The following is a 26,873-nucleotide window of genomic DNA, read 5'->3' as shown; positions in this document are numbered from 1 at the left end:
CTACGCCTGTTCCGACTCCCCGGATGATCTTGGCAGTTGTATTGAGCTGGGAACATCTCGCAATGTACTCCGTTGTAGCTTGGTACTGTACCTTGCCATTTCTACCCCTGCTTCTGTCCCCGCAATCTCACACGCGTGAGGGGTACTTTGCAGCGCACAAACGATTGTCATTCGCTTCAACACTGAGTTGGCACTCATATAATCCCTGCGGAGTAATGGATGAGATCTTGGACGTCAACGATAAAGGTGGAGATGCCCGTCACAGCGTAGAAGGTTAAAACCTCCTTTTCCCAAAGGCATTTTCAGTTCATCTCAATTCCCCTAATCACTCAACTCAGCGTCTCTCAACTACACATTCAAATCGTTCCAATATGGGCAGCGTTGGTGACCCACAGCCGGAGCGCATCCTCAAGACCGACCTCTGGCAATATGGCAAAAGACGGCGTGAGGATGGTCCATATGCTGACAATCTTGACATCGACGTACTCGTAATTGGTGCAGGATTTGGCGGTGCATACTCCTTGTATGAGTGTAGGAAACAGGGCTTCAGCACTGTCGTGTACGATGTCGGCCAAGGCTTTGGTGGGACCTGGCGCTGGGTGAGTGAATACTATTATCTTTACTTATCCTCACTAACCCTGTTTAGAACGTTTATCCAGRGGCCCGAGTGGACAGCCCTGTTCCCATTTATGAACTCTCCATTCCCGAAGTATATAAAGATTGGTACTGGACGACCAACTATCCTGGCTGGGATGAGCTTCAGGCATATTTTGACCATGCCGACAAGGTGCTCGAGCTTAGTAAGGACTGTGCTTTCGAGACTGTGGTTGTCAGCGCCGAGTTCGATAAAAATGAGGGAAAGTGGGTCGTCAAAACTCAGGATGGCAGAACTGCGAAAGCTCGATTCTTGATTGTCGCCGCGGGCTTCGCGGCCAAGCGATGTAAGTATCGATGTGCACCTTCTGGTATTGGATGCGCTGATAATCCATTCGGGCAGATATTCCCGATGTACCTGGCCTCGAAAGCTTTAAAGGAACCATTCATCACAGCTCCTTCTGGCCTGCAGAGGGAGTCGACTATAAAGTAAGATCGATTGTGGTCGATCTACTCTGTGCTCGCTGACTCCATAACAGGGCAAGAAAGTGGCTATCATCGGTACTGGTACGTTGCAATACTATCAGAATTGCTTCTCGACGAATACTGAACTTTATAATCAGGCGCCTCTGGTGTGCAGATGATTCAGGAAATGGGACCACATGTCGAACACCTCACTGTGTACCAACGTACTCCAAATCTTGCCCTTCCAATGGGCAAAAAGCCACTGACGAAGGAGGAGCAAGATGCCATGAAACCACTCTATCCGACCATCCACGAGATGCGTGAGCATTCATTTGCTGGTTTCCACTATGACCTGTGCGAACGCAACACCTTTGACGATAACGAACAAGAGCGTGAAGCTCACTTCAACAAACTCTGGGAACAAGCCGGGTTTGCCTTATGGCTTGGCGGATACAAAGACTACCTGTTCGATGAGAAGAGCAATCGAGAGAGTTACAATTTCTGGCGAAAGCAGCAGTCCAAGCGGGTTAAGAATGAGGAGAAGAAAGAGTTGCTCTTCCCAGAACAGCCTCCACATCCATTTGGAGTCAAACGTCCTTGTCTCGAGCAAAACTATTACGAGGTTTTGGATCGGGATAATGTCACTATTGTAAACATCAACGAGCAGAATGGAACTCCTATCGAAAGGTTTACTGAGAAGGGCATCGTTGCTAATGGTGAGGAGCGCGAGTTCGACATCATTGCATTAGCTACTGGATTCGATGTGGTGAGTATCAAACGGCAGAATCGAGAGTTTCGAATCGATTGCTAAAGCTGAAAAGGTGACTGGCGGTATGACAAGCATGGGTCTAGTAAGTCTGGGTGGAGAAGGGCTGCGATTACTAGCACTGACCACAAATAGAAATCAATCAACGGCACCTACCTTCAAGACGAGTGGAAGGCGGCGGCAAATACATTCTTAGGTACCACCATTTCTGGATATCCTAATTTATTCCACATCTACGGTCCTCATGGTAAGCCAGCCAAGGTCGAAAATCCACCGAGACAACCAAAGAAATCTCTCCCAAGCTGATCTCTTGTCGGTTACATCGGTACTTTCGACACATCACTGACATATTACCATTCTCTTTCCCAGGTCCCACGCTTCTCTCAAATGGACCATCGACAGTCGAAATTCAAGTCCGCTGGATTCGCGACGCAACCAAGCAGATTGATCGTCAGGGGCTGAAATACATCAACCCGACCAAGGAAGCTAGCGACGAATGGAAGAAGCGCATCAACGATCTGGCGGCTCCATCGTTATTCCCAACCACTCGATCAACTTACATGGGAGGTACTGTGCCCGGGAAAGCGTTTGAGATGACTTGCTATGCTGGTGGCGTGGATAAGTATGGTCCTGAGATTAGGGGATATTTGAATGGATGGAAGGGGTTCGAGACTGTCAAGGCATGAGAGTGTTGCGAAATGGAACTTTGAGTTACTTTGTAGTCTGCTGTATGGAAGGATGAGTTTTCGAGACGTGAGGCTGATCATCTTGATAAGAAGTCGTTGTTTACGTGCTTTGGATCTTGCTTGGTTGCCGGGTCATTGATAAGTGGCTTTACGAGCTGCGATACATTGAAGCTATTGTCCATCAGCATTCCTACGCCTTTCCTGTAGTTGTAGTAGTGCTCAGTTACTGAGCATAGCTCTGGCGCCGCAACGAGATGGACGTCGGCTGGAACAAGGGTGCAATTCATCTTTCAGGTGATTATAGGCTGTCGTTAGGCGGCTATGGATCATCGCGATGTGGAACTTGCAAGCTCAGGAGGATTCATCAGAAGCCCATGTTAGCCGCTCAGAATTTGATTGATTGCGACCCCCCTTTTCATTACTTTGTCGACGAGAAGACAGCAAGAAGCGTAATCGATTGAAGCCGACCTTCCAGTCAACTCATGGGTTGTAAAGCGCCGACTTGAGTGCTCAAATGACGTGGCGCTCAGTGCAATCGTATGGAATGAGTCTTGCATCATGGAATCCATAGCTATCTGGCATCCTCTAATTTGTGCTGCCATCAATCAATGATTATTGATTCTATCTGTAAAAAAGTTCCTCGCCGTTCCAATATCATTGAGATACAACAAGTGAGCGACGGTAACGATCAAAGTCCCATCACAAACAAGATCACCAGGTTCGCAGATAACCTTCGTCTTCTCCTTTGGAAAATTCGTGATACGTCCGCCATTCTGTTTATTCTTTGTGTATCCATATAACACAACGGAGTTAATTTGGTTCATTAAATTCGCTGGTAGTGTGCTGATAGCACTAGCCATGAGAGCGGCTCCTTGACTTTAAGAACCTCGTTAGCTATTCATCACTTCGACCAAAAGTCCGGAAATCTTACCTATAGCCGCCTGCGACGATTTTCGTGCTGGGGCACTTTGAGTTTGCAAGCCTGAGCAGTCTGACGCCTTCATCGATGGCGTTTTGGGTGGTTCCTTTTGGCTGGAGATTGGYGAATAAGTCCCCGGTGTATTTCCCTCCTCCTACGCCTTGGCATGCTACGTTACTGTCACCGTACTGAGACTTGAGAGCATTGCATGCTTGTGGGCCTGGCGCTATGCCCATATTTCCTGGTCTATCAATGACGTTAGACTAGGAGGGGATGTTGCCAAGAATATTCGGACACTTACTCGGTTGATCCGCGAGCGTAGATGAATGTGATTTGTTTGCAGCTACCGTTTTCCAGCTTCGGTGGAAGAGATACCTCGTTTGTTGACACTTCTACTTTGCGAGTTGGCTATCGTAGCGAGATCAATCTGCACGCTATCCTGTGCAAGAATCGACACAGCCAGGAGGGAGAGAACAGCAAAGGTCTTCATTGCAGTGGATTGGGATGGATTTGATGTGTCTAAGATCGAGGAGCGTATGAGATTGTTCGGTTCATGACGAGGGTCTCTCGCTTCTCATTTATGTGTTGTTCTGATCATCTTGGTCACGGTCTGGAACACCGCAAATCCCATGATTGCGAGAATTGTTCACTTGTGGCGCCCAAACGTTACCATGAAAGCATAGTCTACAGCTTCAACAACAGCAAAATGCGGGGAACAGTATGGGATCTGCAGACGACGACGGCCTTTACTCTGCTTTTGTCTACTCCGCGATGGTGTATAGACTGTGAACTCGTTTTGATCACGGACAGGACGCTATTCCTGACCTTACCCCGGAAAGTGGCGTTGAAATGGCGCGGGGACGCTAAAACCTCCTTCCTATCTGGGCACGTCACGTCCTATAGGATCAAAGCTCTAGATTCTAGCGCTGTAGATCCGGGGTAATGCGACGTATGAACGGTCAGTTCGAAGGGAGATTCTGGACACGTTCCTCCACCTTTTAGCGCTGTAACGTTAGAAGCTTCGCATTAGCCAGTCGATCAAGGATTCTAGTGCTGTCACGTTTGAGTTCCATCATTATGAGTCTTCGCTGGGAATTCTTCTGAGAAGCYGCACCGATTCCCAGACATAATGAGAGTGGAAGATGGGCAAAGTTCTGAGCAGAAACTATGCCGGGTAGTCTTCAAGGATGAAAACGGCCTTACAGCGTTGATGTATAGTATGCCTTCGAAGGATTGGCTAGTGATACAATCCCTGACCTGAAACGAGCACTAGGAGAAATTGCCTATTGCGGATTCAAGCTTCAAGGCGCTGTTGGTGTTTAGGTGTGGCTTTTCATGCTTCACACCAAATTGTTCTCCAAATCATCCAGTACATTTGACAGTCGGATGATACAATTGAGGCGAATGCCGCGCATAAGGATCTTTGGTAATATTTGAAAGAAATGGCTCGGGGATGTGTGCAAATAGCCGGCCCGTCAAATTCTACTCCGCAACGTAAACTTCCGGCTCGCGAGCCAGCCGACATATGACAATCGTTCTCTACGGACCTAAGCGATCGAAAGCTTCTCGGTGATTTTCCAATAATGGCTAAAATAATCCTTGTAACACCCTACAGACGACCCACATCGACAACGCCCTTCTAGAAGCGGGTAAATCAGTCACCAATTGCATAATTTCCCGATAGAGATGTGGGTGTGGGTTCCTACAAGTAGAAGGTGGAAAGCGGAGCTGGCAGTGGTCGCCGTACCAGGTTACGTCCAGACATATAGACGTTGGCCTGCATCTTCCTTTCGAACGCCGTTCCGCCGTTGTATTTTATTTTGTTCTACCAAATCTGTGTCGACTTTCTAAGATCATGTYTCACAAACTTACTGTCCTGCTCCTCGCAGGTTTTGCCGCGGCGGACATTGGCAACATGTGCGGAGAGCAAGAGGGCTACTCCAGCAGTGGCTATCGGGTGCAAAACAACCTATGGGGAAAAGGCAGTGCCTCCGGAGGATCTCAGTGCTCTGCTGTAAACAGTATATCGGGCTCAGGAGTCGCATGGTCTACCACTTGGCAATGGTCTGGTGGTCAAAACAATGTGAAGAGCTATTCGTACTCTGCCCGCGAGGGATTCAACAAGAGGCCCGTTTCCCAGATCGCTTCCCTCCCTTCTTCTGCTTCCTGGTCCATCAGCAACGGAGGAGCTCGCTTTAACGTTGCATTCGATCTCTTCACGGCCGCAGACCCAAACCACCCAACGTCTAGTGGAGACTACGAATTGATGGTCTGGCTTGCTCGTTATGGAGAAGTTTACCCAATCGGATCCCGCAAGTACACCGTCAATCTAGCGGGTTACTCATGGGACCTTTACGTCGGCTACAATGGCAACATGAAGGTCTTCAGCTACGTCGCTCCTAACCCAATCAACAACTTCAATGGAGACATCAAAGCATTCTTCAACCACATGATATCCCAGGAGGGCTTCCCGGCTTCATCGCAGAATCTGATCAGTAAGTCAAGATGTTTTGTTTACAATGCTCTCACACTGACTCGAGTTCGCAGCTTTCCAATTCGGTACCGAACCCTTCACTGGGTCCAAAACAACGTTCGATGTTTCAAGTTGGACCGCAAACGTGAACTGATCGAGAGACTACTCTCTTGAGGTGTTTGTTGCTATTTTGTTCTTCCATTTTCAATCGCAGTAGATATGAATCCACGAGTTCCTAGGTCGAAAAATAGCTTGTCGACGATGGATAGTGGCCGGCAGTCTACTGCAGCGACATACGGACATGCTATGAGCACATGTACATATGGAGCTCTTCTACTCTTCGAAAGGATGGCAATCTCTGCTATTCTCACTAGACTACTTTTGATAGTTTGCGCATAACAAATGTTGTTTGCGGTACCATAGGACTATCTTCACCACACCGACAAAGTCGTCTTTTAGATACAATGAGGCTGTGGGTCGCCCGGGCTGGCCTTGTAACTAATTCTCCCGGCCGGCAGAAAAAACAAAGCTACCAGTGCACCTTTGCGTACCTCTGGATAGTGATGCGTCCCAGGTCCAGGGGATGTCCAACCTGCACCTTGCCATCCTTGCATGCCTTTCAGCTCTGCTGTGGGATCGACTTGTACCACACAATTTATCTCTCCGTAAGGATGGGAATGGTACTGGCCAGAATACTGATTTATTCGTCAGCCTTTCACGTTTACAATGTGACATCAAAATGCACGGTGGGGATTGGTAAAATCTTACCTCTTCTTCACTTTCCATGTACACCGTGGTAATTGAGAAGAATTTGTTCTCTGGACTGGGAAGCAGGATCTTCGAGCGTCGGTATTTGGCTCCGTCGAGTTCGAAGTTAGCGACCCAGCCTTCCTTGAGACCTTGCCGTGTCAAGTTGCACAAATCTTCGTAGACTGGGTTGCCGGGTCCATAGTTGGTGTTCAAGAAAGCCTCAAGCTCGTGGCCCGGCGTACTACAGGTCAACGTGTCAGCACATAGCTTGCATCCAAAAGTTTCGACTCTTTTTGCGGTCGAGGAACTAAGGAAGCATTACAGGTCCTCAACTTCAGACAGAAAGTCGCGGCAGCGGCTGACGAGCTTTTCGGCTGTAGGGTGGGCAGATAGGTCGACTTCTGTAGGAATAGGGGTCGAGGAGGGATCCATGTCGCTACTTAATAGCAGTCTACATCAGATACAGTTGATGAGGTCAAAGAAGAATCACGCTCGTGGAAAGCAGTGCTTATGATTACAAAATTAGTCAAGCTTGTTTTGCTTATGCACAAGCTACCTGACCTTCATTGCCCCGCACATAGTGAGGTAAACTTCGGTGGCTTGACATTGACCATTGAAATAGCTCGGCGTCATCTTACCGGATTAGTACCCCTCGCCGCGAGCAATAGAGATAATGACATGCGAGGGGTATTGCAGCTTATGTAAGTCACGTCACTTTTGTAGGGAGTAAGATGCCGTGCAAGAATGCCACTCATGCTCGCACTGATGATATGACGGCAGTCGTTTACCTCGCTACAATCTGTCAGCCTGCCCCATAAAAGTAATCTCGACCCGAGGGTAGAGTTGTTCGTCCTCGCAAATTCGCATCAGATCATACCAACGAGGAGTAATTCCACACAATAAGGTCCCTGATCAACACTGGAAGCCCCGGACCACATTATCGCAGTGATGAAAGAAGCACATGTCGATGCCGACACGGCAGTGACTCTTCATGACGTGGGAATCCCCCGTCTGACAGACCCTCATCAAATCCTTATCAAAGTGATAGTCTCGGGATGTAACCCAAAAGACTGGAAGATGCCAGCCGGTCTACTCGTAACAATTGGCGATTGTGCCAACAGCGGCGACGATATAGCAGGTGAAAAACTTTGTTAGGTACGGATCTTGAACAGTTTGCTGACACCATACAAAGGTATCGTCCATGAAGTCGGCTCCGCGGTGAATGGTTTCCATCCCGGTGATCGAGTTGCCGCACTGCATCAGCTCGGTGCTCCTTACGGAAGCTACGCAGAATACAGCGTGGTCTCGGATCATGCTATATTCCACATCGGCGATAGATCATTCGAAGAGGCGGCGGCGATCCCAATGGCGTATTACATGGCCTCTGTGGGGCTGTTTGGGATGTTGGGCTTGCCGATGATGTGGCAGCATCACGACAATGACAATGATGATATATCAAGCACGCCTTTGATCATCTATGGCGCTTCAGGAGCGGTCGGGTCAGCGGCAGTACAGCTCGCGCAGAATGCCAACTTACATCCGCTGATATGTATCGCTGGAGCTGGAGCACCTACAATTCAGCCGCTATTGGACTTCAAAAAGGGTGATATTGCTATTGATTATCGCAAAGGAGCCGACCATGTTGTCGAACAGATGAAAAGTGCACTCGACGGACGTAAACTACGCCATGCGTTCGATTGCGTAAGCGAAAAGGGTTCGTCGGAGAACCTATGCAAAGTGCTCAGCCTAGGGGGAAGCATAAGTCTTGTACTGCCGTCAGGGGCAAAAGACGTTCCAGAGGGGTTTAGAAAAAGCGCAACGATGATAGGAGGCCTGTGGGATGGATTCAACAACAAGAGCGATTCCCATATTTTGATGGGTTTCAACAGTCCCCGCGAGTTTGGATACTGTTACTCTAGCCTGATTGGATATTGGTTTCGGGAAGGTAGATTGCATGTACAGAAGCCTGAGGTTGTAGAGGGTGGGCTACTTGGTGTTGAGAAAGCTCTAAAGAGCTTGAGAGCTGGCGAGAATCATGGTGTTAAATATGTGGTGAGGGTCGAAGATACCCCGGGTTTGAGATAGACTCGAAAGAATTATTGGGAGACAACGTCTGGCTATCTATAAGCCCGATCTAGTATCCAAAAACTTTATTCTCGAGGCCAACGACGTCCAGGCATCTCCTCCGTTACGATTGTACCGAGGGCTCCTGAACTACTCCACCGCCTAATGGTACCAAAGATAGTCTCCTACCATTGCTCATCACGACCCTTGGAGATCGCTTCGGTGGTAGAGATGCTACGACAAGGTCTTCGTTCTCACGGTTCCTGGGGGCACTGAATTGTATTACAATTGTAATGGATCGTCAGACTAAGTCGGCCCTCTYGACAATAGTCGACGGACATGGCAGCTGATTTCAATCCGGCCGCCTTTCGTGGGGCAGAACTGAGATTCGAGCCGGTCTCCCTATAGATCATCTCGCCGTCTCTGACACTGCTTCTGTCTAGTAACAAGAGTCGTTCCATGCCAAATAAGATCTGTTCGATCTTGCGCCTCCCCTGAACCCACCACAAACAAGGCCGGTTCCCATCGGACCCTGCATACACCTTTGCCGAATAGTTTGGAGTAATAACCATACGGCTCATTGTAGTCTCCTACACCACCGATCCTAGATTGCCGTCCTCCAATCTGCTCGCATCTTTTCAAGCCAAACAAAGGCCGTATTGAGTAGACAGGGACGACAGCCGAGTCACCATATTTGTCGCCGGATATCCTAGGACGATGTGTCTTCTGGAAAACGCCGATAGAGGGATCGATGACCAAGAAGATTATTAGACCACCTCCTCCACTGATTGCGAACATCATGTAGCTGACAACGAAAGGGGTTCCGGGATTCTCAGGAGCAAGGAGTGCGATCAACATGAAAATGATGATCACCATGTTGAAGCACGTCCATATTGTCCAAGCTCGTGGCCATGGATGCTTGTAATGGGTCTGAGGGTCAAACTGTAGCGACTGGCCGTCGTCTGTACTGTTGTCATCTGGATGAGTTGTCATCGTCGTCGGAATTTGATGGTTCGTCTCGTCCGGAAAGGACGAAAGCTCCTCAAAGCGGCCCACTAGCGCTTAACACAGAGGCGTCTATTGTGTGTCCATGGATCGTGTATGTCCTTGTTGTCGGTTGGTACGCAGTGTCAAAGGAAGCTGGAAAAAGTTGAGATCACGAGAATGCTCAAAAGACAGCGCTGAGGAATTAGAGAGGCACGGTAAATGACGCAGGACGCATGTTGTAGTGGAGCACAAAATGTACCACGTCGCACTGTCCGGAGGCAGCGTGCCGAGCAGGCTTATCATTCACCCTTGCACGCTTGGCAAGCTTGACTCGACCCACATGCTTGCACGCTTGAACGCATTGGGAAAGCCAAGTCGGAAAAGGCTACCAATCATCGACGATACAGGGAAATGAGTCTGAGACACAACACCCAATGCGTTTGAGGCACAGTGAAAAAGAGGCCTCCATCTTCCTGCAGATGTAGATTGACAATCGATGTATTCGTAGGGATTGTTGCATTCGTCTACCCATCTGCTGTAACGTGTTGCAACATCGAATTATCAGCGGCTTCCCAGCTCGCAATATGGAGTAGCAGTGCAGTGTGTGTTTACGACTAATAACAGGCGTTTGAGCCTTTTCATCACTTTTGCATTCAGCCAGCAATCTTTGTTCGTAACAACTTCAGCCAGGACTTTGGACCAGGGCTGAATGTCACCCCATGAAGCAGGCTTGCGATGTCGGAACACGATGCTGATCGCGAAAGTCACAAATACAGGGAGTACGACTGGGGCATCTGGTCGCTCGGCCCTTTCCAAGTTGGAGAGATAATGTATGGGGATCGAAGATCTATACCGGATCAAGAACGACTTGTTTTTCCGAGATGCTTTGCCTCAGTGGAACCCTTAAATTGCGGAGCAAGCTTGACGCGATGGATGCTTTTATCATTGTGAAGGAATATATCCATGTCAGCGTTGCATCGAGGGCTGAAAGCATGCGGGCACCGGAACACATATAAGATGTGCCCTGGAATCAAAGGTGAGAGATTATAAGTGTGTCTCCAAGTTCCAACTGATTGGACTTAATTCACTCGCAATATCTCCTACCAGCTCATTCACTCGTTCACTACCGAAAGATGAAGGCCACTTTCCTTGCAGTGGGACTGCTTGCAGTGTCGCAGCAAGTTGTCGCCGTTGTCGATAGCTTCACACCAGCAGATTTCGACTGGAACAGCCAAGTTGGTGAGTAAGACCCTCATGGCGGCCTGACTCTTCTATCCCCATTACCGGGACCTTCTGAAGAATCTCCTAACGAGGTGTAGGTCGCTATGGTGTTGCGATGCAGAACATGACGACAACACGTGCTCCCACCAAAGAGATGGTCGTCTTCGCAGCTAACGTTCACAACATCACCGAGTTGGATCTTGCGCGAGCCCAGCTTCTGGGCATCGAACTCTCGGTGTCAGCCATCTTAAGGGGTGTTGGTTGGGCCACTGGCCTCGGAGGCGTTGTTTCCACAGCTCTTGGGTGCTACGAGGTGATTGCTGCTGCGTATGGTGGTTTGCAGTCTACCGCAATATCAAAAGCGAGTTGTATCATCGGCGCAGCCAGCGGGTTGATCAGCCTGGGCGGTGAGTATTCTGGAGAAATGTCCATCAATCCGCACAATCGTTGACGACATGTTCCAGGCTCGGGCGTGGCTTTCTATCTCGCGCAAAGAGCGGACTGGGCTGCCGCCAGAGTGACCACAATCGCACACAGCGCACCACTTCTACCAGATCCCAGCAGCACATTCGGGCAAAGCTTTGCGGAGAGTATTGAAATGCACGGATTCCGTGGACTAGGGCGCCGCGAAGATCATCCATGGAAGCGTGACTTGCAAGGCAGGGGTCTTTCGAACGAAGAGGAGTGGGACCAGTACTTCCACAACCACGTAACCGCAGCAATGATCCGGAATGCAAACTTCGGGCACTCAGAGTTCCTGGGCTACGCCAATGACAAGCATCAGCTGAGCAAGCGTGACGGTGTTCACGCGTTGGTTCCACGCTTCAAGTTCGAACACCCAAGAGATGGACATGTGGTGTTGTCTACCAAATTCACCAATACAACTTCTCACATCACCATCGAGCCATTCATCGAGGGAAACCCAAACATCCACAAAAGATGGCAGGAACAGTACCGCAAGGAAGTTATCGAAGATGGTAGGCTGCTCGAGGGTCGCTTTGATCATGAGGTAAGCTCACATGCCCAGTGCTCCCTCCGTATACCCCAGCTATAACCTCCTTGCACTGTATCCACTTGTTTAGTTCAAGCCTGGTTGAGCGGGTGAAATCCATGTACTGACAAATGACCGGACAGGCCGCTATAGCTGATYCAGCATGGCAAGACATTACTGTTGATGAGAACGCAATGTTCCAGATGGCCGAGGACAGCTTGCACTGCACCCTTGGCGCCAACGTCGATGATGGCTGGTCATTGGACCAAGTCCTTGACGTACAGATGTATGACAATACCAACCGAGCGACCTTTGGTTATGCCACTCTAGGCGTCTTTCAGGATTCCGCCCCTGAAAACGATTTGAGCGATACTATGCCACAGCCTCCGATCACTGGCGGCTGCTAAAGGAAAATTCACGAAGAAGGGCGTGCGGAGGATAGAGGTGTGCGGTCTTGTCTGCCTTAGCTCTCTTCGCGATAGTTTGACCAGTCTCGGTGTGTGCGTCGGAAAGCTGTCGTTGCCGTCTAAGCGGCCTAGATAGTACAAAAGTGTAGGTGTAATTAATATGTTCTAAAACGCGGCGTTCACGCGTATAAACTCAAACACACCTCAAGTAGGCGCAGTCACTTTACTATTCATAGTATGGAGGTTGCAGCGAAGCAGCAAATATAGATGTTAGTAGTAGATGCTCCCCACTAAAATCTGCTTCATTTGACATCTACCTTGGAAGAGCATTCTCCATTGACAATTCCAACTCGATTCGGTAGGTCGACGATGCCTCCTTCCTACGCGCTGACCGAAATGAACGATGTCCAGTCAGAGCGCTGTTCTTTCCCCGTGGGAATAGATGACAAAATCGAGTTCATCGACGCTCAGCAGAACAAGACTGCTGGCACATTCATCAACCCAGGCTTGCTAGATATTGACGTCTACGAGCCGGACGGTCCTGCTGAGATCTCATGGATCTACTTCGGAGGCAACTGGCAAGAAGGGCCATCTCCTGGCCACCCACTTGACCAGGCCCTCAATGATACTACGCTCTTCACTCTTGACTTTGTAAAAGACAACGACACGGAAACGGTGATTAAAGAAGTGATGCGTAAGTCTAGATTTGGCTAGCAGATGTAACTTCGCTAACGATTCTTCCCAGCATCGACGAATGCGACCCCTTGTTTTTTTTTTTTGAAAAGGCAGCGGACCTGTCCACGAATCGAATAGTCACGGACTGGTCCTCGAGCGGTTCGACCTCTCGTGCAAGTACCAATTCTTGGGTAGCATGACATACCCCTGGCATATACCGAAGGATTTAGACGACTCTGAATACCGCCTAAGGCTCTCGACAGATATCTCATCAAGCACGCAGATTAGTGGCAGGTTCCAGGTTTCGGACGAGACGCATGCCTACTCGCTGGCCAAAACGTCGTCGGATATAAGCGGCATTTGGGAGAGGCATAGCGTGGGCATCGCGGCGGCTGTACTGGTCGTGATGACGATGGCATCTTGCGTGGTTTCGCTACTTCGAAAGAGGTCTAACTGAGTCAGGCTTATATAAAGGACGTAGAAGGCAATGTAGTCGAAGGATAAGACAATTTGCGAACTCATCTGAAAGCATGTAATCATCGATGTGTATGTGTAGATCGTTTTAGACATACACCACAAGTAAGCTCTCCCGAATGGCTCGCGGTACCTTTATACAGATCTATTTCAGTGGCCAGTACTCCCCCGGAAAACACTCATCCGCAAACTTTTCCACCGAGAAGGATATGTTGCGGTCCTGACAAAGAGAATCTAGCTTCTCCTGCGTCGATCTCGTGACATCATCGCAGCCGCTTTGGTGGAAGACAAGAGCGAACCTCGAAGACTCCGGCCCTGACCTGCATACCACCATCGCATCCAAAAGGCTCGTGAAGACGGGTAACAAGCTCGCGTCGTCCCATGTAGGCTGGTAGTTGCAGCCGTTCTCAGCCAGATGATCAGTCAAAGTTAGCGACCGCAATGATCTGGGAAGAAAGGCATGCCAGTCATAACTTGAGGCATCYTTGGCTTCGCGGCCGAGAAGCGACATGTACGGTATCGATAGCGTATGCAGGTGTCCCATGATCGACAAGTTATTGAGATGTCGGTCCGGCAGTCCATGACCATGTTCGAGGCCACCCTCCCGGAAGTACTGATTGGCACATATGTATGTCTGACCAGCAACAAGTTCCTCCAAGGTATCCTTTAGTTGGTAAAGGGACCTGTAGAGCAGTTCTAGCCCAATGTCCGGTCGATCATCAGGATTTCTCCGACGTGAGACACGCCACCAGTCTGTATTTACTGAAGCCAGGTACTCAAGATACCGGAGTTTGGGCATTGCAGAGAACAAGTCTTCCAAGCAAGACTCTTGCTCCTGGCAGTGGTGGAGAGTCAGGCTTGTGATCGAGGTCGCACGTAAACCATTGGTGATCCCTGGAGCCAAAGTCATGGCGACCGATAGCGCTTCGATGTTTGGTGCCGACAACGGCATGAGTGCCGCATGGTCCCAGGCCTGGGATATATCGAATTGCTCTTGAGGCTGCTCGGTTAACAAGTCAAAGCATAACCGGCAAGTCCGCAAGTTCTTCAAGCTTCCGAAGTCTCCAGTCTTGGCCTTAGCTTCAAACGTATCGGTAATTTCGGGACACTCAAGGTAAACAGAGCTAATGCTTAGGTCCTCGAGTTGAGAGCACAAGCTGATGATGTTCAAGCACAGCTTCGGCAAAGCGTCTTGGATAGACAATGATTGAATCGTCGCGAAGCAAGCGTCAGTCAACTTGCATAGTAATTCAATCTCCCGCGGTGTGAAAGCAGGCAGCTCTATAACTGTTTCAGCGGGATTATTTGCTTGAGAAGTGTCTTGCTTCCATGACAGCAGTAGGTCACCACTCAAGACGAGCGATCGGACGCATGCAGCCGCCGTCGTGTTCGTGAGCAAGGTCCGAAGAAGCAGAGCCGTTTTGCGTCCACAGTCCGCATGTCTGCCGAAATCGAGTTGGATGTCATGGTAAACTAGTGGGATCGCATACTCATTCAATTTCTTGGACACCTTGCTTAGTTTTTGAATGACGGACTTGTCGAGGTAGCTCGCAATGATATTGGTGACCAAGACAGGAAGTCCTCGTAGCCTGCATAAGCTGTACACGAGGACGTTGATGTGATGTTGGGTATTTTGCATTATGCTACAGCAAAGCGGGATTTGTAGTTGATGGAAGCTGAGGAGAGAGTGATACAGCACAGGTTGAAGTGATGTGATGCATACAGTGTAGAAGGTGGTGAGCTGTCTACGCGTGAAAAAAGGGTGGTGTGGTAAACGAGTCATGTACACGTGTCACGTGGTCATGCCATTCATTGGCCCTTGTGGCCTATAATGCAGACAGTTTACGAAAAGAAAAGGAGAAGCAGCAGATTAAGAAAAAGGTTCTAGTGTTGAATTATGTTAGACACAACGAGGATGTACATGGAAGCTTTGCTAGCAACTACTATGCTCCGATTGATGAATGCGGGACCATTGCTACTCCTCCCACATACGCCTAAATATACTATCTGCTTGACCCAACAGATCTCGTGGTGGACCAACTTCAACAATGGACCCCTGGTCAATAATAACAACTTTGTCAAAGTCAACAATAGTCTTCAGACGATGTGCTACCGCAATGACAGTACTAGCCCTGAACTCTTCCTTCACCAAACGGATAATGAACTCTTCTGTTACATCGTCTGTGGAACTGCTTATTTCGTCGAGAACAAGCACTTTTGTCGGACGCAGAAGCGCTCGAGCTATGGCGAACAGCTGCAGTTGGCCTGGAGTCAGGCTCAGGGAATTCATCTCGACGTCTAAGCTACCATTTGCAAGCTCCTGAAGACTAACTTTCTGTAGGGCCATCTTCGCGAGGACAATCGAGCTGCGACCCAAAGGATCCAGGTTGGTGTAGATGCTTCCTGGGTATATGAGAATCTCCTGCGGGATAGCCGTCAATCTTTGGCGCAAGTCCTGCAGTGGCAGAGTCGAAATGTCAATCCCATCAATTTCGATGCTTCCGGTAGATTGGATGTCTAGAAGGCGGAACAGGGCAAGGAGGAGGGAGCTTTTCCCACTGCCGCTTCGGCCGCAAATTCCGACCTTCTCGCCGGCAGAGATGGAAAGTGTTATATCCCTCAGTACCTCTTTGTCGACATTGTACGAAGCAGTCACTTTTTTGAACTCCACGATGCCTTGCGTTGGCCAGAAGCTCGGTGGTGAGACCGTTTCCTTCCCTACGTCTGTAGGCACCGTCTCTACAAAGTTCTTACACCGTGCGACTGCGCCGAGGGAGGTCTCCAACATGGTCCAGGCTTCGATGAGAAATGACAGTTGGGAGCTGAAGCTAATGACCCCGAGGAGGGACACTCCAATTGCTCCGGCAGAGGATGCCGCCGGTATAGTGAGGGCCAATGTTACTACAACTGTAGCTGTTGCTGCTGTAATCAACGAAAGAACCAGGTTCAGCCATCTTTGAATGCTGAGCATCAAATAGAAAGATCGTTGTGATCTATCAAGCAGACGTTTGCATTCTTGGAAGCATGAATGTTGCCAGCCGAAGGCGCGGATGGACGTAACTCCGTCTGGGGTGATTGTGTCCCTGCAGTGAGTAAGAAGCGGCGCCAGAGCTTCCAACTCTAAGAATCTCAACTGTCGCGATGTCCGTAGATAGATCCGCTGAACCAGATAAATGGCTATGAAGGCGAAGACGAGTGCCGCTGGTGAGTACCGTGAACCGATGAAGATAAGCACAGCGGCAACGATACAAAGCGCAGTACCGTCGCAGAACTGCATAAACGATACAATCAATTCGGACTCAATGATCGACATGTCGGTCGAAAACCGGTTCAAAGTTACACCCGGATCGGTTTCGATGAAGAACTTGTAGGTAGCCCTCATCACTGCTTTTAAAAGCTGCTTGTGTAGCCGTGCAGAGCTTGAAGATGCRGCAACAACGGTCAGGATCCAGATCAGAGCGCCCTGTGCGGCACATGCGATGAAGGCAAGGAGGAAGGMAACGCCGATATAATGCCCGAGAGAATGGTGAGTGGTTGTGGTACCGCCCTCCGCTTCTGCCCACCATTTGAACCAGATGTCGGCAAACTTCTCTCCAAACGCGCAAGTTGCAGCGGCAACCGCCGCAAAAAGGCAAGGCCAAAGTCCGATGAATTTCAAGTAGTAGTAATAGACTGCTCTATCTCCAGTGCGTCGAGCCAGATCTTGTTCCGCTAGGGCTGCCTCCGCTGGCATTGATGGAGTTGTCATTTCCCGTGAGCTATGTGTGGTTTCCCCTGAGATGTCCTCCGTGTCCTTCTCTTCGCTAATGAGCGGAAGTTGACTGACATATCCGGCGTTGATGCGAAGTTGTTCGTACGTCCCTTGCTCGGCGATCGTTCCATCGATGCAAGAAACCACAAAGTCGACCTCTGATAGGAATTGTACCGAGTGAGTAGCCATGACTACAGTAATACCACGGGCTTTACACAGACCAAGCGGACCGAAGACTCTTGTGAAAAGTTGCCGTGAGGTGTTTGCATCGAGTCCCCGGAATATATCGTCTACAACTAGGACCCTGTTATCGGAGTAAAGAGCTCGAGCGAGTGCCACTCGTTGCCGTTGGCCGCCACTCAATGCCCCAACCATAGTAATATGTCCTTTGTCGAGTCTTTCAACGTCAGGAACGAGCACACAAGCGCTGACGACGGTGTGGTACCATTGGATGTCAAGCGTGGTATGCTGGACGATAGTATCCCGGACAGTCTCGTTAGGAAGCCAGGGTTCTTGAGAGCAATAAGCGAATTTCGCCTCGGGAGATGCATCGCGATGGCCTTCAGATAAATCCAAGTCACCAATGAGAGCTTTGAGCAGGGTCGACTTTCCACAGCCAACTGGTCCGATGATCACAGTCATCTGGCCTTGCCGAATGTTCAACGTTATGTTTCGCAGGACTGGTTTATCCTCTGCTCCCGCTTCGACCGACGCATTTCGCAACCGTACAATGTATGGGGCTTCAGAAAGACTCGAGTGGGGAATTGAAGGCTTCAGATCCTTCAACGATATGTCTTCCTGGCTGTCAGAATTCTCAACATTCGCCTTCGTTTGCGGCGACAGAGTTCTCCGATGCAAGAAAGCCTCCACGCGGTCTAGACTAGCCATTGCTGTGAGGAACTGTGGGAATGCATGCATGAGTTCCATTGTTGGCAAAGTGAGCAAGGCGACCAGGGCCAAAGTTGTGAAGGCTGAAGTGGTATTCAGAGCTTCTCTCCCGTTCACAAAGGTCAATATCGTCAAAGTCAGCGGTGGCGCAAATTGGACAGGAATCACGCCCAGTACGTTCCTCCATGCCACGTAGACCCTATACTGAGCCATCTTAGCAAGCTCTAGCTCGCGCAGATGCTGGATTCGCTCGATGAAGTAATCCTCAAGACCAAGCATCTTGAATGCCTTCGGTAGGCCGAGTACAGCTGATGTGTAACTGACGCGCTCAGAAACGTGGGCAAGCCATTCCTTTTGCATTTCCACCCCCCACCTAGACCCTAGCAAGCCAAATCCAGTCAGAGAAACAACAAGTACCACCGTAGCAACGGCGGGGACTCCGACTTGGAGTTGAAGAAGGTAGATGGCCACTCCAATCTCGATAGGGGCTGCAAAAAGTTGATCCAGGTTCTTCAACGAAGTGCAGATTCGAGTGACATCAGCAGTCACCAAAGCCAGAATTGCGCCATCCCTCAAGCTGTAAGAATCCATGCGCATCGCATTAGCATATAGCGCAGCTATCAGGCCACTGCGTAGTCTAGTCAGCAGGCGATGCAGCCCACGCTGATACATGGCCTTTGTGATGGCTACTCCAATGTAGATGCATGCGGTAGCCGCAATCAATCCCCGTGCACGGTTGGTGTCGCTGTCCGTATCGATGCCATGGTGGAGCAGTGTCGTAATCCGTGCTATGAGCAATGGTTGCGATAGCTTAAAAGCACTCAGGCAGAGTCGAGGCACTACAATGCCGAGCAAATCCAATCTCGCGGTGGAGAGGAGAACACGCCAGAGGACTCTTCCTTTCGTGGCAGAGCGCTTCCTCCACTCAGCTTCAAACGACGCATACACCACTTCAGAGTTGAGATCAGCCTCAACATTGGGCAGCTTGTCGGTGTTGAGCAAGTCTTTATAGCCAGCCAAGAGTAGCTTATTGATCCACCATACCGTCGACCTCGCGTAAAGATTCGCCAGATCCTCCGGTGCTGCGTGCAGAAATCGGGCGGAGGAAATCAACTTCTGTTTGCCGTGCGCCTCAAGAAAGAGAATGATAGCTTTCAGAGCGATCCCAACGGTAAAGAGTGCTGGAAGTACCCTCGAACCCGGGCGTAGGAATAACGTTCGCGCCTGTGGTACATCCAGTAAGATCGAAAGAAGTATCCATCCATTAATGACAGTACTGGGGCGAATCGACCTTTCATGCTCAAGGCTGGACAGATGGAGCAGGGACAAACATGCCAGAAAAGAGAGTGCCACAGCAGGAATTGAGGCTCGCGTCCGATTTGAACAGGGAAGAGTCCAGCAGACTAGCAGTGCTAGTTGGGTAAGAGACTGCAGTGTAATTGCCGTTTGTTTAGCGACGAGTGCTGCCGTGCGCTGGACCTTGACATCTTGTCGGTATAAGTGTGCCGCGCGTAGAGGGGCCGCTATGAGCAGAAGGACGGCGGGAGCAGACTGAAGCACTGTTTGCTCAAAGAGAAGGGTAAAGTCGAAACCTTGCCGACATCCTCCTGTGACTGCTGGTCCAAAGGTATCATCAAGCTCTGGCGGGCACGACATCATTCAGCGTTGCTGGAAAACCTAAGCTAAATGGATGCCATACGCTGTCTCCGGAATGGACACTTGGTTAGGCAGTGTACCGCCGCTGAAGGCTGTAACAAGATTTGCCAATCGCTACTACACAGAGTCTGTCATGCATACAGGAGTATTCCGATTCCCATCAACAAATTTAGGCCAATAGGAGCCGTAGGTGAGTGAGCTTTTCACGCACATTGGCGGTGAGGTTCCTTGCAATCTTTTCGGTCATTTCGGTATGCATGACAGACTCTGTATGCCTAGGTCATTGAAAGGAGAATCATCACAGCCGGCATAGGCCCACTGACAGTGGCCGGGATTCTGACTACCCCCGCTGATTTCTCGTGATGGCTTCAAGCAAAAGATGCCGCCGCGAGGAAGTAGCACCAGCACCTGTAAGGAGAGGATTTGATGTCATCCTCACCTGATCAGACCAGGTCATCTTCAGACCAGGATGAATCGACCATGGTAGCGCAAATGCTTCGTAAATGTGTCGATGCGAAGTGGGCCCGAGAGTGATGGGAATGTTTGTTCGGTAGAAGGTGTTTTTCCCGGCACAACGTGGAAAACGTGAGGTGGTTTCCTCGGGCCTTTCAGAGTCGCAGGGTTTAGGAAGGTTAGCGGTACGAGCTAAGGTATACTTTAATGCAATGTCTCTATGAGGGTTTGGAAGCTCGAATTCTATTCCCCCAAGGCTCCAAGCCTCCCACTGTCTTTTCTTTATGAAGATGCAAGGTCCACGCCACGCCTCTTGTGAAGATTGATGACTTCATTGATTGCCTAGCTACGAATGAATGGCAGTCCCTATGTATATCCACTAGCYCAATATTTGGAAGGTTCCACATCACCAATCAAGTGAATGAATCATTCCAAGTGAATGTTCTCGAATCTTCAGCACTTCTTTTTGACGTTCTTTGAGGTGAGATGAATAGCGCAGTATCCTTGTCTGATCCCGGTCGCTGAAACAATTCGAATGAAAGTTGAAATCATTCCAAAATCAAATGGCGACCAATGGTGCTCGGCGCTATTCATCTCAACCTCAAGCACGTTGACAGCAAGGAACCTGAGTACGAGGGCAGAAGATTCGGCCCCGATGCTCAAACACCGCATCTATTGCGAACAAACTGATCTGAAGTTCTGGAACTGTCCAACTCTGTCGTGATATACAACACTGCGATGATTTCGAGTATTGTAGCTCTATCCAGCTTAAGGAGTCACGTCACCCACACACAAGTTCGATAATCTAGTCAGACTCCATATTGGTCTCAGTATGCTTGAGTCTGCGGTAACACTGTGTGGCGAAGCAAACTTGAGCTTTCCTGCTCTCGAGGACTAATTCACCTGACCTCTTCGAAGAGCTAATGCCTCGCGTCGGCTGATTGACTGCGGGTCATAAAATGGCCTTTCGCCCACCGACGTCACGCGTTGGGCTAAACGCACACCTTGATAGTCACTTGAGGTTGTCAGGCTCGTTCAATGGTAGCAACCACGTCGTCGTTACACTTACAATGTGGCCGAGTGAAAAGTGGAACGGCTAAAAGCGACATGTCAGTCATGGTTACACGCAGCGGTATGGAAAGGGGGTTGGCGTACTTGTCCCAGATCGCAACATCATTGACCGACCATCGCCATCGGACTTGTAGATCGTGGTTTTGCGCGATCAACTGCAAGACTGCCCGGGTGATAACAAGTCAGCGCGCGCATGTCAATCAGCTGTACTGTTCACCATGACTTACAGAACGATTTCAGAAGTTCGCTTTCGACAGACCGCATACCATCGATCCAACCATCGCCAATCTGGCCGGCAGCCCCGTACAATGATTTCCAGCCGGTCACAGGGTTGGTACGGACAACGGGACTTTGCTCGGGCACATTCAGCATGCTTCTCAACTGTCTCCTAACTGACTCTTTTGCTGACTTACTGTGAGACTGTGAATTCGAGGCCCTTGTTTTCAGGAGAACCGCGATCTCGATCAAGCATCAGACTGGGGTCTTTCTTCGCAATGTCAATCAACACATTGTCTCGATGAGTGGCAGTGAGTTGTTCGGCAAATCGCTTCCAAGGCGCAGACATTCTGTCATAAACTTCGTAGCCCGACGCCCAGAGAGTGTCGCCACCCACTTCGCCCGTGCTGGGTAATTGCAGCATCTTGAAGGCAGCGTAGTCGGAAGGCACTTGCTCAGTACTGATATCAGCATGCCAACCTTCGCTTGCTAATCGATCAACTTCTTCGTGGAAAAATTGAGAAGCGGTCTATGTGGTATTAGTGAGCTTGTCATGATAAGGGTGGACGAGAGGACCTTGGAAACATGCCTTGTTTGAGATGACACTTATCTCATCGTCGAGCGTTTTGTTGTCATTCTCATCACCTCGCTTACTGTTGCTCAGAGCATGTCTGTGCAGCTAGACGGACATCRACATTGCGTCGTTCTCATGTCATTCAAGACTGTACTGGTACCTTTGAAGTCTCTGGTTTCCCACTCAACTCGCCCAGCTTTTGAGCGAGAACTTTCATACCTGCGGCGTCCAGAGACTGATTACGGAAAAACACGACGTTCCGCTCGGAGACAGTAATGGCCAGGTCGCGCAACATCGCATCGTTGTCGAGCATGTCCAGCAGCTGCGCTTTGGGAAACTCTCGACCAATCACAGGAGTGACGTCGTGCCATTCGAGATTTTCCAGGGCTGTGGAAAGCGAGAGAGGACCCCTTTTGGACATGGTGGTGTCGATTTCGATTGCGTGTGGGAGAGTTTACGGTTGCGGCTGTTGCTGTCTCTGATGAGAGACACAGGACGAGCGTCTCTGAGCAGATCATACAAACGCTCCTTTCGGGGCGTAGTATCCCATGGCAGGTGTGGAAAGCGCCCGATGCCAGGACAAGGGCCACATCATGTAAGAAGGTTTGGTCTGACTTTCGGGCCACTTGGAGTCCGCGACAACCCGAGTCACGAGGGATAATGTCCTGACAATCATGCCTTCCAGTCTGAAGCCATACAAACATTAGGAATGCTTATCAGTAATTCTAGGCTGGTGGTCCTTATCAGTCTCTCTGGGTCCCTGCCAGTCTTGTATACAAAGTAGTTGATCAAGTTGTCGTGAACAGTATGTCAGCTCTCTGCCCATTGCGCCAACGTCGTCCTGTTGTGAGCTTCTCGTTCGAGCCAGGATTTCCAAGCCAACACCAGTTCGTAGCATGAAGTTCCTTGCCATATCGTGGCCGGCAGGATGGACAACGGAGCCTTCCGCTTTTGCGACGTTCCTGCTGATCTTCATTGCGACCACCGCACTCGCTCTGCCAACTGCACAAGAGGAACGTCTGGAGAAGTGGGGATCAAGCGTAGGTTCATTCCTCCACGATGATGAAGCTTCGAAAAGATGCGAAACTCATGATACTAGCAGTGGGCATTCTCTGGTATCCCAACATTCGGACATCTTCCACACGCCCAATGCTTGATCAGTCCCGAGACACAATTCGACATCGCCATCGTGGGCGCTCCATTCGACTCCGGCGCTACGTATCGTCCAGGTATCGTTACTCCTTCACCGCATGTAGCTTGTCTCCCTCTGAYTAACAATGGAATTAGGTGCGAGGCTTGGCCCTCGTGCCATTCGAGCTGCGTCGTGCAGACACGTGAGCTCCAGGGGCTTCAATCCAGTGGTCGGAATCAATCCTTACACATCTCCTCTACGTGTCATGGATTGCGAGTAGGTTTGCTGGGTTGGTCTCCGGAATGTTGACAGTTAATGATGATTTTGATCGAGCAGTGACATCCCTATTGACCCGACCGACGGCACCGCAGGATTGGAGCAAATGACCGAAGCAGTCACAGACTTGCTGGCCCGACAGCCGGCGTCTTCTGACATCGAGTTTCCCCGACTGATCGTCCTTGGGGGCGATCATCTGATTTCGCTGCCCGTGTTACGGGCCATACGGTCCATCTACGGCTCCCCGATCCGAGTGCTGCATTTTGACTCACACCTAGACACCTTAAGCCCTGCCGTATACCCCAGCACGCAGGCCTCCCCGCAGTCCCATTACAACCACGGGACGGTATTCTGGCACGCTGCAGCAGAGGGGCTCCTCGATGACTCGGGATCCGTGCACGTAGGAACAAACACCCGGCTTTCAGGCGACAACTGGTCTGATTACGACGTCGACGACGCCGCAGGCTTTGTTCGCATCCCGGCGACTGCTATCGACGACCAGGGCTCCGCGGGCATCATCCGAACGATCAAAGACCTTCTTCCCGATGGTACCCGGATCTACTTGAGCATTGATATCGATGTCTTAGACCCGGCATTTGCCCCTGGCACTGGTGCACCCGAGCCAGGCGGGTGGAGTACTCGCGAGCTACTTAGTGTCTTGCGGGGAGTACTTCCAGGCCTCGATGTCATCGCTGCAGACGTTGTTGAGGTCGCACCCGCCTATGATAACCCCGGCGGTGACACTGCCTTTGCAGCTGCTGGACTTGTCTATGAGGTCATCTCCGCAATGGTGGCAGGAATCGTTACCAACACGACAAGGCCCACGTCCGGACCCCTGGACGGGCTTTCGGACACTTCGAGGGTTGAGCTTTGATCGTGTGAGATATGATCTGTGACAGTGTGGCGCCACTCGCGGAAGATTCCATTGCTGATGGCCTGTTCGGTATATCTCCAGAGGTGGATTTTCAGCTAGTCATTAGTAACTTGAACACCGGTTACCGAAGGGCCGTATTGGGTTCACATCACCTCTTGAGCAATTTTTGCGAAGCGAACCCCTACATGCGTGTGTTATTAAAATTTACAGACTCCGCATGGTAAGATCCATCAAATGTCACCATGGTATGTTACTCGACAACAGCGAGATGACGAGTGATACCAACCTCCGTCTGATCACTCTTAACAATCTTGGTTCAGAGGGTCGTTAGGGCTAGTTGACAACGATCGGACATATTCGAGAAGAACCCTCCGAACTAGCCCTAATCCCCGAGAGACGGGACTGTATAAACTTCAGGCTCTTGGGATTAGGGGAAAGAATTAGCCGTCTCGCCTGTTATAAAGCTATTACTAAATTAAGGTGAAGTACGTAGATAACACTAATTAGCATATAGGTAAAAACTCTGCATCTAAGATGCGGCTATATCGTCTAATCCTTAGTTATTTATAGATTACGTGCTAGAATTATAACACTCCCCCTTCTAGTAATATTATATATATTTATATAAAGGATTAGAAGCTATTATCGGCTTTAGCAGCTAGATACTACTATATATGCTTAATACACACGTTATATATAATTATACGTATGTTTTAGGTCCCTATAACTTAATATATATACCTAAGTTCTTTCTAACGCTTCTATAAGAGGCCTCCTTCTTTTAAACTTAACTATTATCTATACTATAATATCCTTTATATTAATCCGCCTTATATTATATCTAAACACTTAATTAATTATCTATTAGAACACTTAATTAAGCATCTATTAAGACGTTTATTATATTTATAGTAATTAACCGTAGAGGTAGTTATATAGCTACTAGTATAGGTAGTAGTAGTAGTAGTAGTAGTAGTAGTCTACTAAAGAAGAATCCTAGCCGTACTAGTTACTAGGCTACTAGTACTTCCTAGAGAGAGAAGCTACTAGAGAAGGTTTAGAATATTCTAAAAGATCTTATTACCTATAAGTATGCTTTAGATATAAAGGGCAGGATTATTATTCCCCTATCGCATTTTAACCGTTACTTTATTAAGAGCCTTAATAGAGCCTATAAGGAGGGCCGTAGTAGTAGTCTTAGCTTAGTAGCTATTTTTAAGGATATCTTAAAGAATCCTCTAGCTATCTAGTAGATAGATAAGCTTACTAGTAGAAAGCCTAAGTTTAAGGTTGTTACTTAGCCTCGTTTAGCTACTCCTAGTACCCTTAGCTCCGGATCTAAGAAGCCTATAGTTAATATTAGTAGTAGCAATAATTACTACCCGACTATTACTACTTCTTTAGTTCGTAGTACTTAGATTAATAATGTTATATATAACTCCTATACTAGCCGTAGTAATACTATCTTTAATAGCTGCATTACTATTAAGGGCCTATTTAAGGGAGCTTACCTAAAGTGTACTATTAATAATTATTACGAGTACTGCAACTTTAGCACTTATAAGCCTACTCTAAGAAATACTTGCAACCGTACTAAGTTTAATGCTCGTGTTACTTAGAATCTAGATAAGGCTAAGATATCTAAGGCTCCCGATAATCCTCTAGCTATTACCTACCGTAACCGTCCTCTCCTACTAATATATAATAGTAATAGTAGACCTCTCTTTTAGGTATTGCCCTTCTAGTCGCCTACTACTCTTAGAAGCCCTACTAGAAATGTATACCCTTATAATAATCGCTACCCGATTAACTTCTTAAGATTTCTTCCTACTCTAGGCGCTAGTAGTTATTATAGAATAGCTATAGTTAACTTTAACTACCTATTAGCTTCTAACCGAGAGTAGTAGAGAGCCTATATAAGAGCTGCACTATAGAATATCCTAAAGAACTTTACCTAGATATAGGATGCTAGTATAGCATTTAACCCTAGTAAGATTCGTGCCCGTCGGGATAAGGATACTCCTAATAATAATAATACTAAGATAACCTAAGAGTAGTTAGGATTAAGAGCTATAAGCTCTAGGAGGTAATAGGAAGCCTAAGAGTAGCTAGTTAGTAAATTTCTAGTAGTCTTKCTATAAGTTTAGATAGCTAATATAGTTCCTAATAGTGTTTTTGCTTCGATAAATAAAATAGGGTAGTAATAACTATAGTTATTATAAAGGAAAAGTTTTATAGGTCTACTAGGGACTATATAATTGCATTAGGGGACTTTAGCTTTATTAGTGCATTAGCTAGCTACTTAGAAGTATTTATATATTCTACTTTAATGTTTCTAAGATTATGTTATTCCCTATAATAGTAATTTCTTACTAAAATGTATCGTAACCTTCTAGAGTTTAAGTAATTCTTAACTAGGCTAATAGCTAACTAGTTATTAACTCTAATAAGGATAGTCTTAACTTTCTGCTAGGTAATTAAGCTAATCTTATTAAGAAGCTCCCTAAGCT

The 26,873-nt window shown here is 48.7% G+C and overlaps 9 protein-coding genes; 5 read left to right on the top strand and 4 right to left on the bottom strand.

The window, feature by feature from the left end:
* Positions 1-371: 371 nt before the first annotated feature.
* On the top strand, positions 372-2,511 carry RCC_01273 (probable flavoprotein involved in K+ transport; the record flags this gene model as incomplete). XM_023766541.1 has 8 exons in its annotated part: positions 372-599; positions 647-941; positions 998-1,083; positions 1,134-1,161; positions 1,218-1,825; positions 1,881-1,910; positions 1,961-2,072; positions 2,195-2,511. The coding sequence occupies 8 exons, from the start codon at positions 372-374 to the stop codon at positions 2,509-2,511; spliced, it is 1,704 nt and encodes a 567-aa protein (XP_023622309.1).
* Positions 2,512-3,334: 823 nt separating this feature from the next.
* Positions 3,335-3,920, bottom strand: RCC_01272 (uncharacterized protein; the record flags this gene model as incomplete). XM_023766540.1 has 5 exons in its annotated part: positions 3,335-3,387; positions 3,443-3,543; positions 3,620-3,676; positions 3,732-3,787; positions 3,888-3,920. 5 exons carry the CDS (start codon positions 3,918-3,920, stop codon positions 3,335-3,337), a joined length of 300 nt encoding a protein of 99 aa, XP_023622308.1.
* Positions 3,921-5,285: 1,365 nt separating this feature from the next.
* Positions 5,286-6,057, top strand: RCC_12195 (related to endoglucanase I precursor; the record flags this gene model as incomplete). XM_023766539.1 has 2 exons in its annotated part: positions 5,286-5,925; positions 5,978-6,057. 2 exons carry the CDS (start codon positions 5,286-5,288, stop codon positions 6,055-6,057), a joined length of 720 nt encoding a protein of 239 aa, XP_023622307.1.
* A 301-nt stretch (positions 6,058-6,358) lies between these two features.
* Positions 6,359-7,085, bottom strand: RCC_12198 (uncharacterized protein; the record flags this gene model as incomplete). XM_023766538.1 has 3 exons in its annotated part: positions 6,359-6,598; positions 6,672-6,894; positions 6,976-7,085. 3 exons carry the CDS (start codon positions 7,083-7,085, stop codon positions 6,359-6,361), a joined length of 573 nt encoding a protein of 190 aa, XP_023622306.1.
* Positions 7,086-7,601: 516 nt separating this feature from the next.
* On the top strand, positions 7,602-8,738 carry RCC_12325 (related to zeta-crystallin / quinone reductase (NADPH); the record flags this gene model as incomplete). XM_023766537.1 has 2 exons in its annotated part: positions 7,602-7,791; positions 7,846-8,738. The coding sequence occupies 2 exons, from the start codon at positions 7,602-7,604 to the stop codon at positions 8,736-8,738; spliced, it is 1,083 nt and encodes a 360-aa protein (XP_023622305.1).
* Positions 8,739-10,837: 2,099 nt separating this feature from the next.
* RCC_01270 (uncharacterized protein) lies at positions 10,838-12,323 on the top strand (the record flags this gene model as incomplete). XM_023766536.1 has 4 exons in its annotated part: positions 10,838-10,943; positions 11,024-11,332; positions 11,390-11,934; positions 12,060-12,323. 4 exons carry the CDS (start codon positions 10,838-10,840, stop codon positions 12,321-12,323), a joined length of 1,224 nt encoding a protein of 407 aa, XP_023622304.1.
* Positions 12,324-15,447: 3,124 nt separating this feature from the next.
* RCC_01269 (related to multidrug resistance protein) lies at positions 15,448-19,409 on the bottom strand (the record flags this gene model as incomplete). XM_023766535.1 has 2 exons in its annotated part: positions 15,448-19,335; positions 19,389-19,409. The coding sequence occupies 2 exons, from the start codon at positions 19,407-19,409 to the stop codon at positions 15,448-15,450; spliced, it is 3,909 nt and encodes a 1,302-aa protein (XP_023622303.1).
* Positions 19,410-21,114: 1,705 nt separating this feature from the next.
* On the bottom strand, positions 21,115-22,502 carry RCC_01267 (related to taurine dioxygenase; the record flags this gene model as incomplete). XM_023766534.1 has 7 exons in its annotated part: positions 21,115-21,235; positions 21,290-21,316; positions 21,376-21,454; positions 21,519-21,640; positions 21,705-22,036; positions 22,097-22,186; positions 22,242-22,502. The coding sequence occupies 7 exons, from the start codon at positions 22,500-22,502 to the stop codon at positions 21,115-21,117; spliced, it is 1,032 nt and encodes a 343-aa protein (XP_023622302.1).
* Positions 22,503-23,595: 1,093 nt separating this feature from the next.
* RCC_01265 (related to agmatinase) lies at positions 23,596-24,363 on the top strand (the record flags this gene model as incomplete). The annotated part of the gene is made up of 1 exon (XM_023766533.1): positions 23,596-24,363. One exon carries the CDS (start codon positions 23,596-23,598, stop codon positions 24,361-24,363), a length of 768 nt encoding a protein of 255 aa, XP_023622301.1.
* Positions 24,364-26,873: the final 2,510 nt, after the last annotated feature.

The sequence above is a fragment of the Ramularia collo-cygni genome (genome assembly GCF_900074925.1).
Source record: "Ramularia collo-cygni strain URUG2 genome assembly, contig: RCC_scaffold01, whole genome shotgun sequence".
Taxonomy (NCBI): Eukaryota; Fungi; Ascomycota; class Dothideomycetes; order Mycosphaerellales; family Mycosphaerellaceae; genus Ramularia; species Ramularia collo-cygni.
Note: the sequence above shows the minus strand (reverse complement) of the source record. Positions and strands in the feature narration are given on the sequence as shown.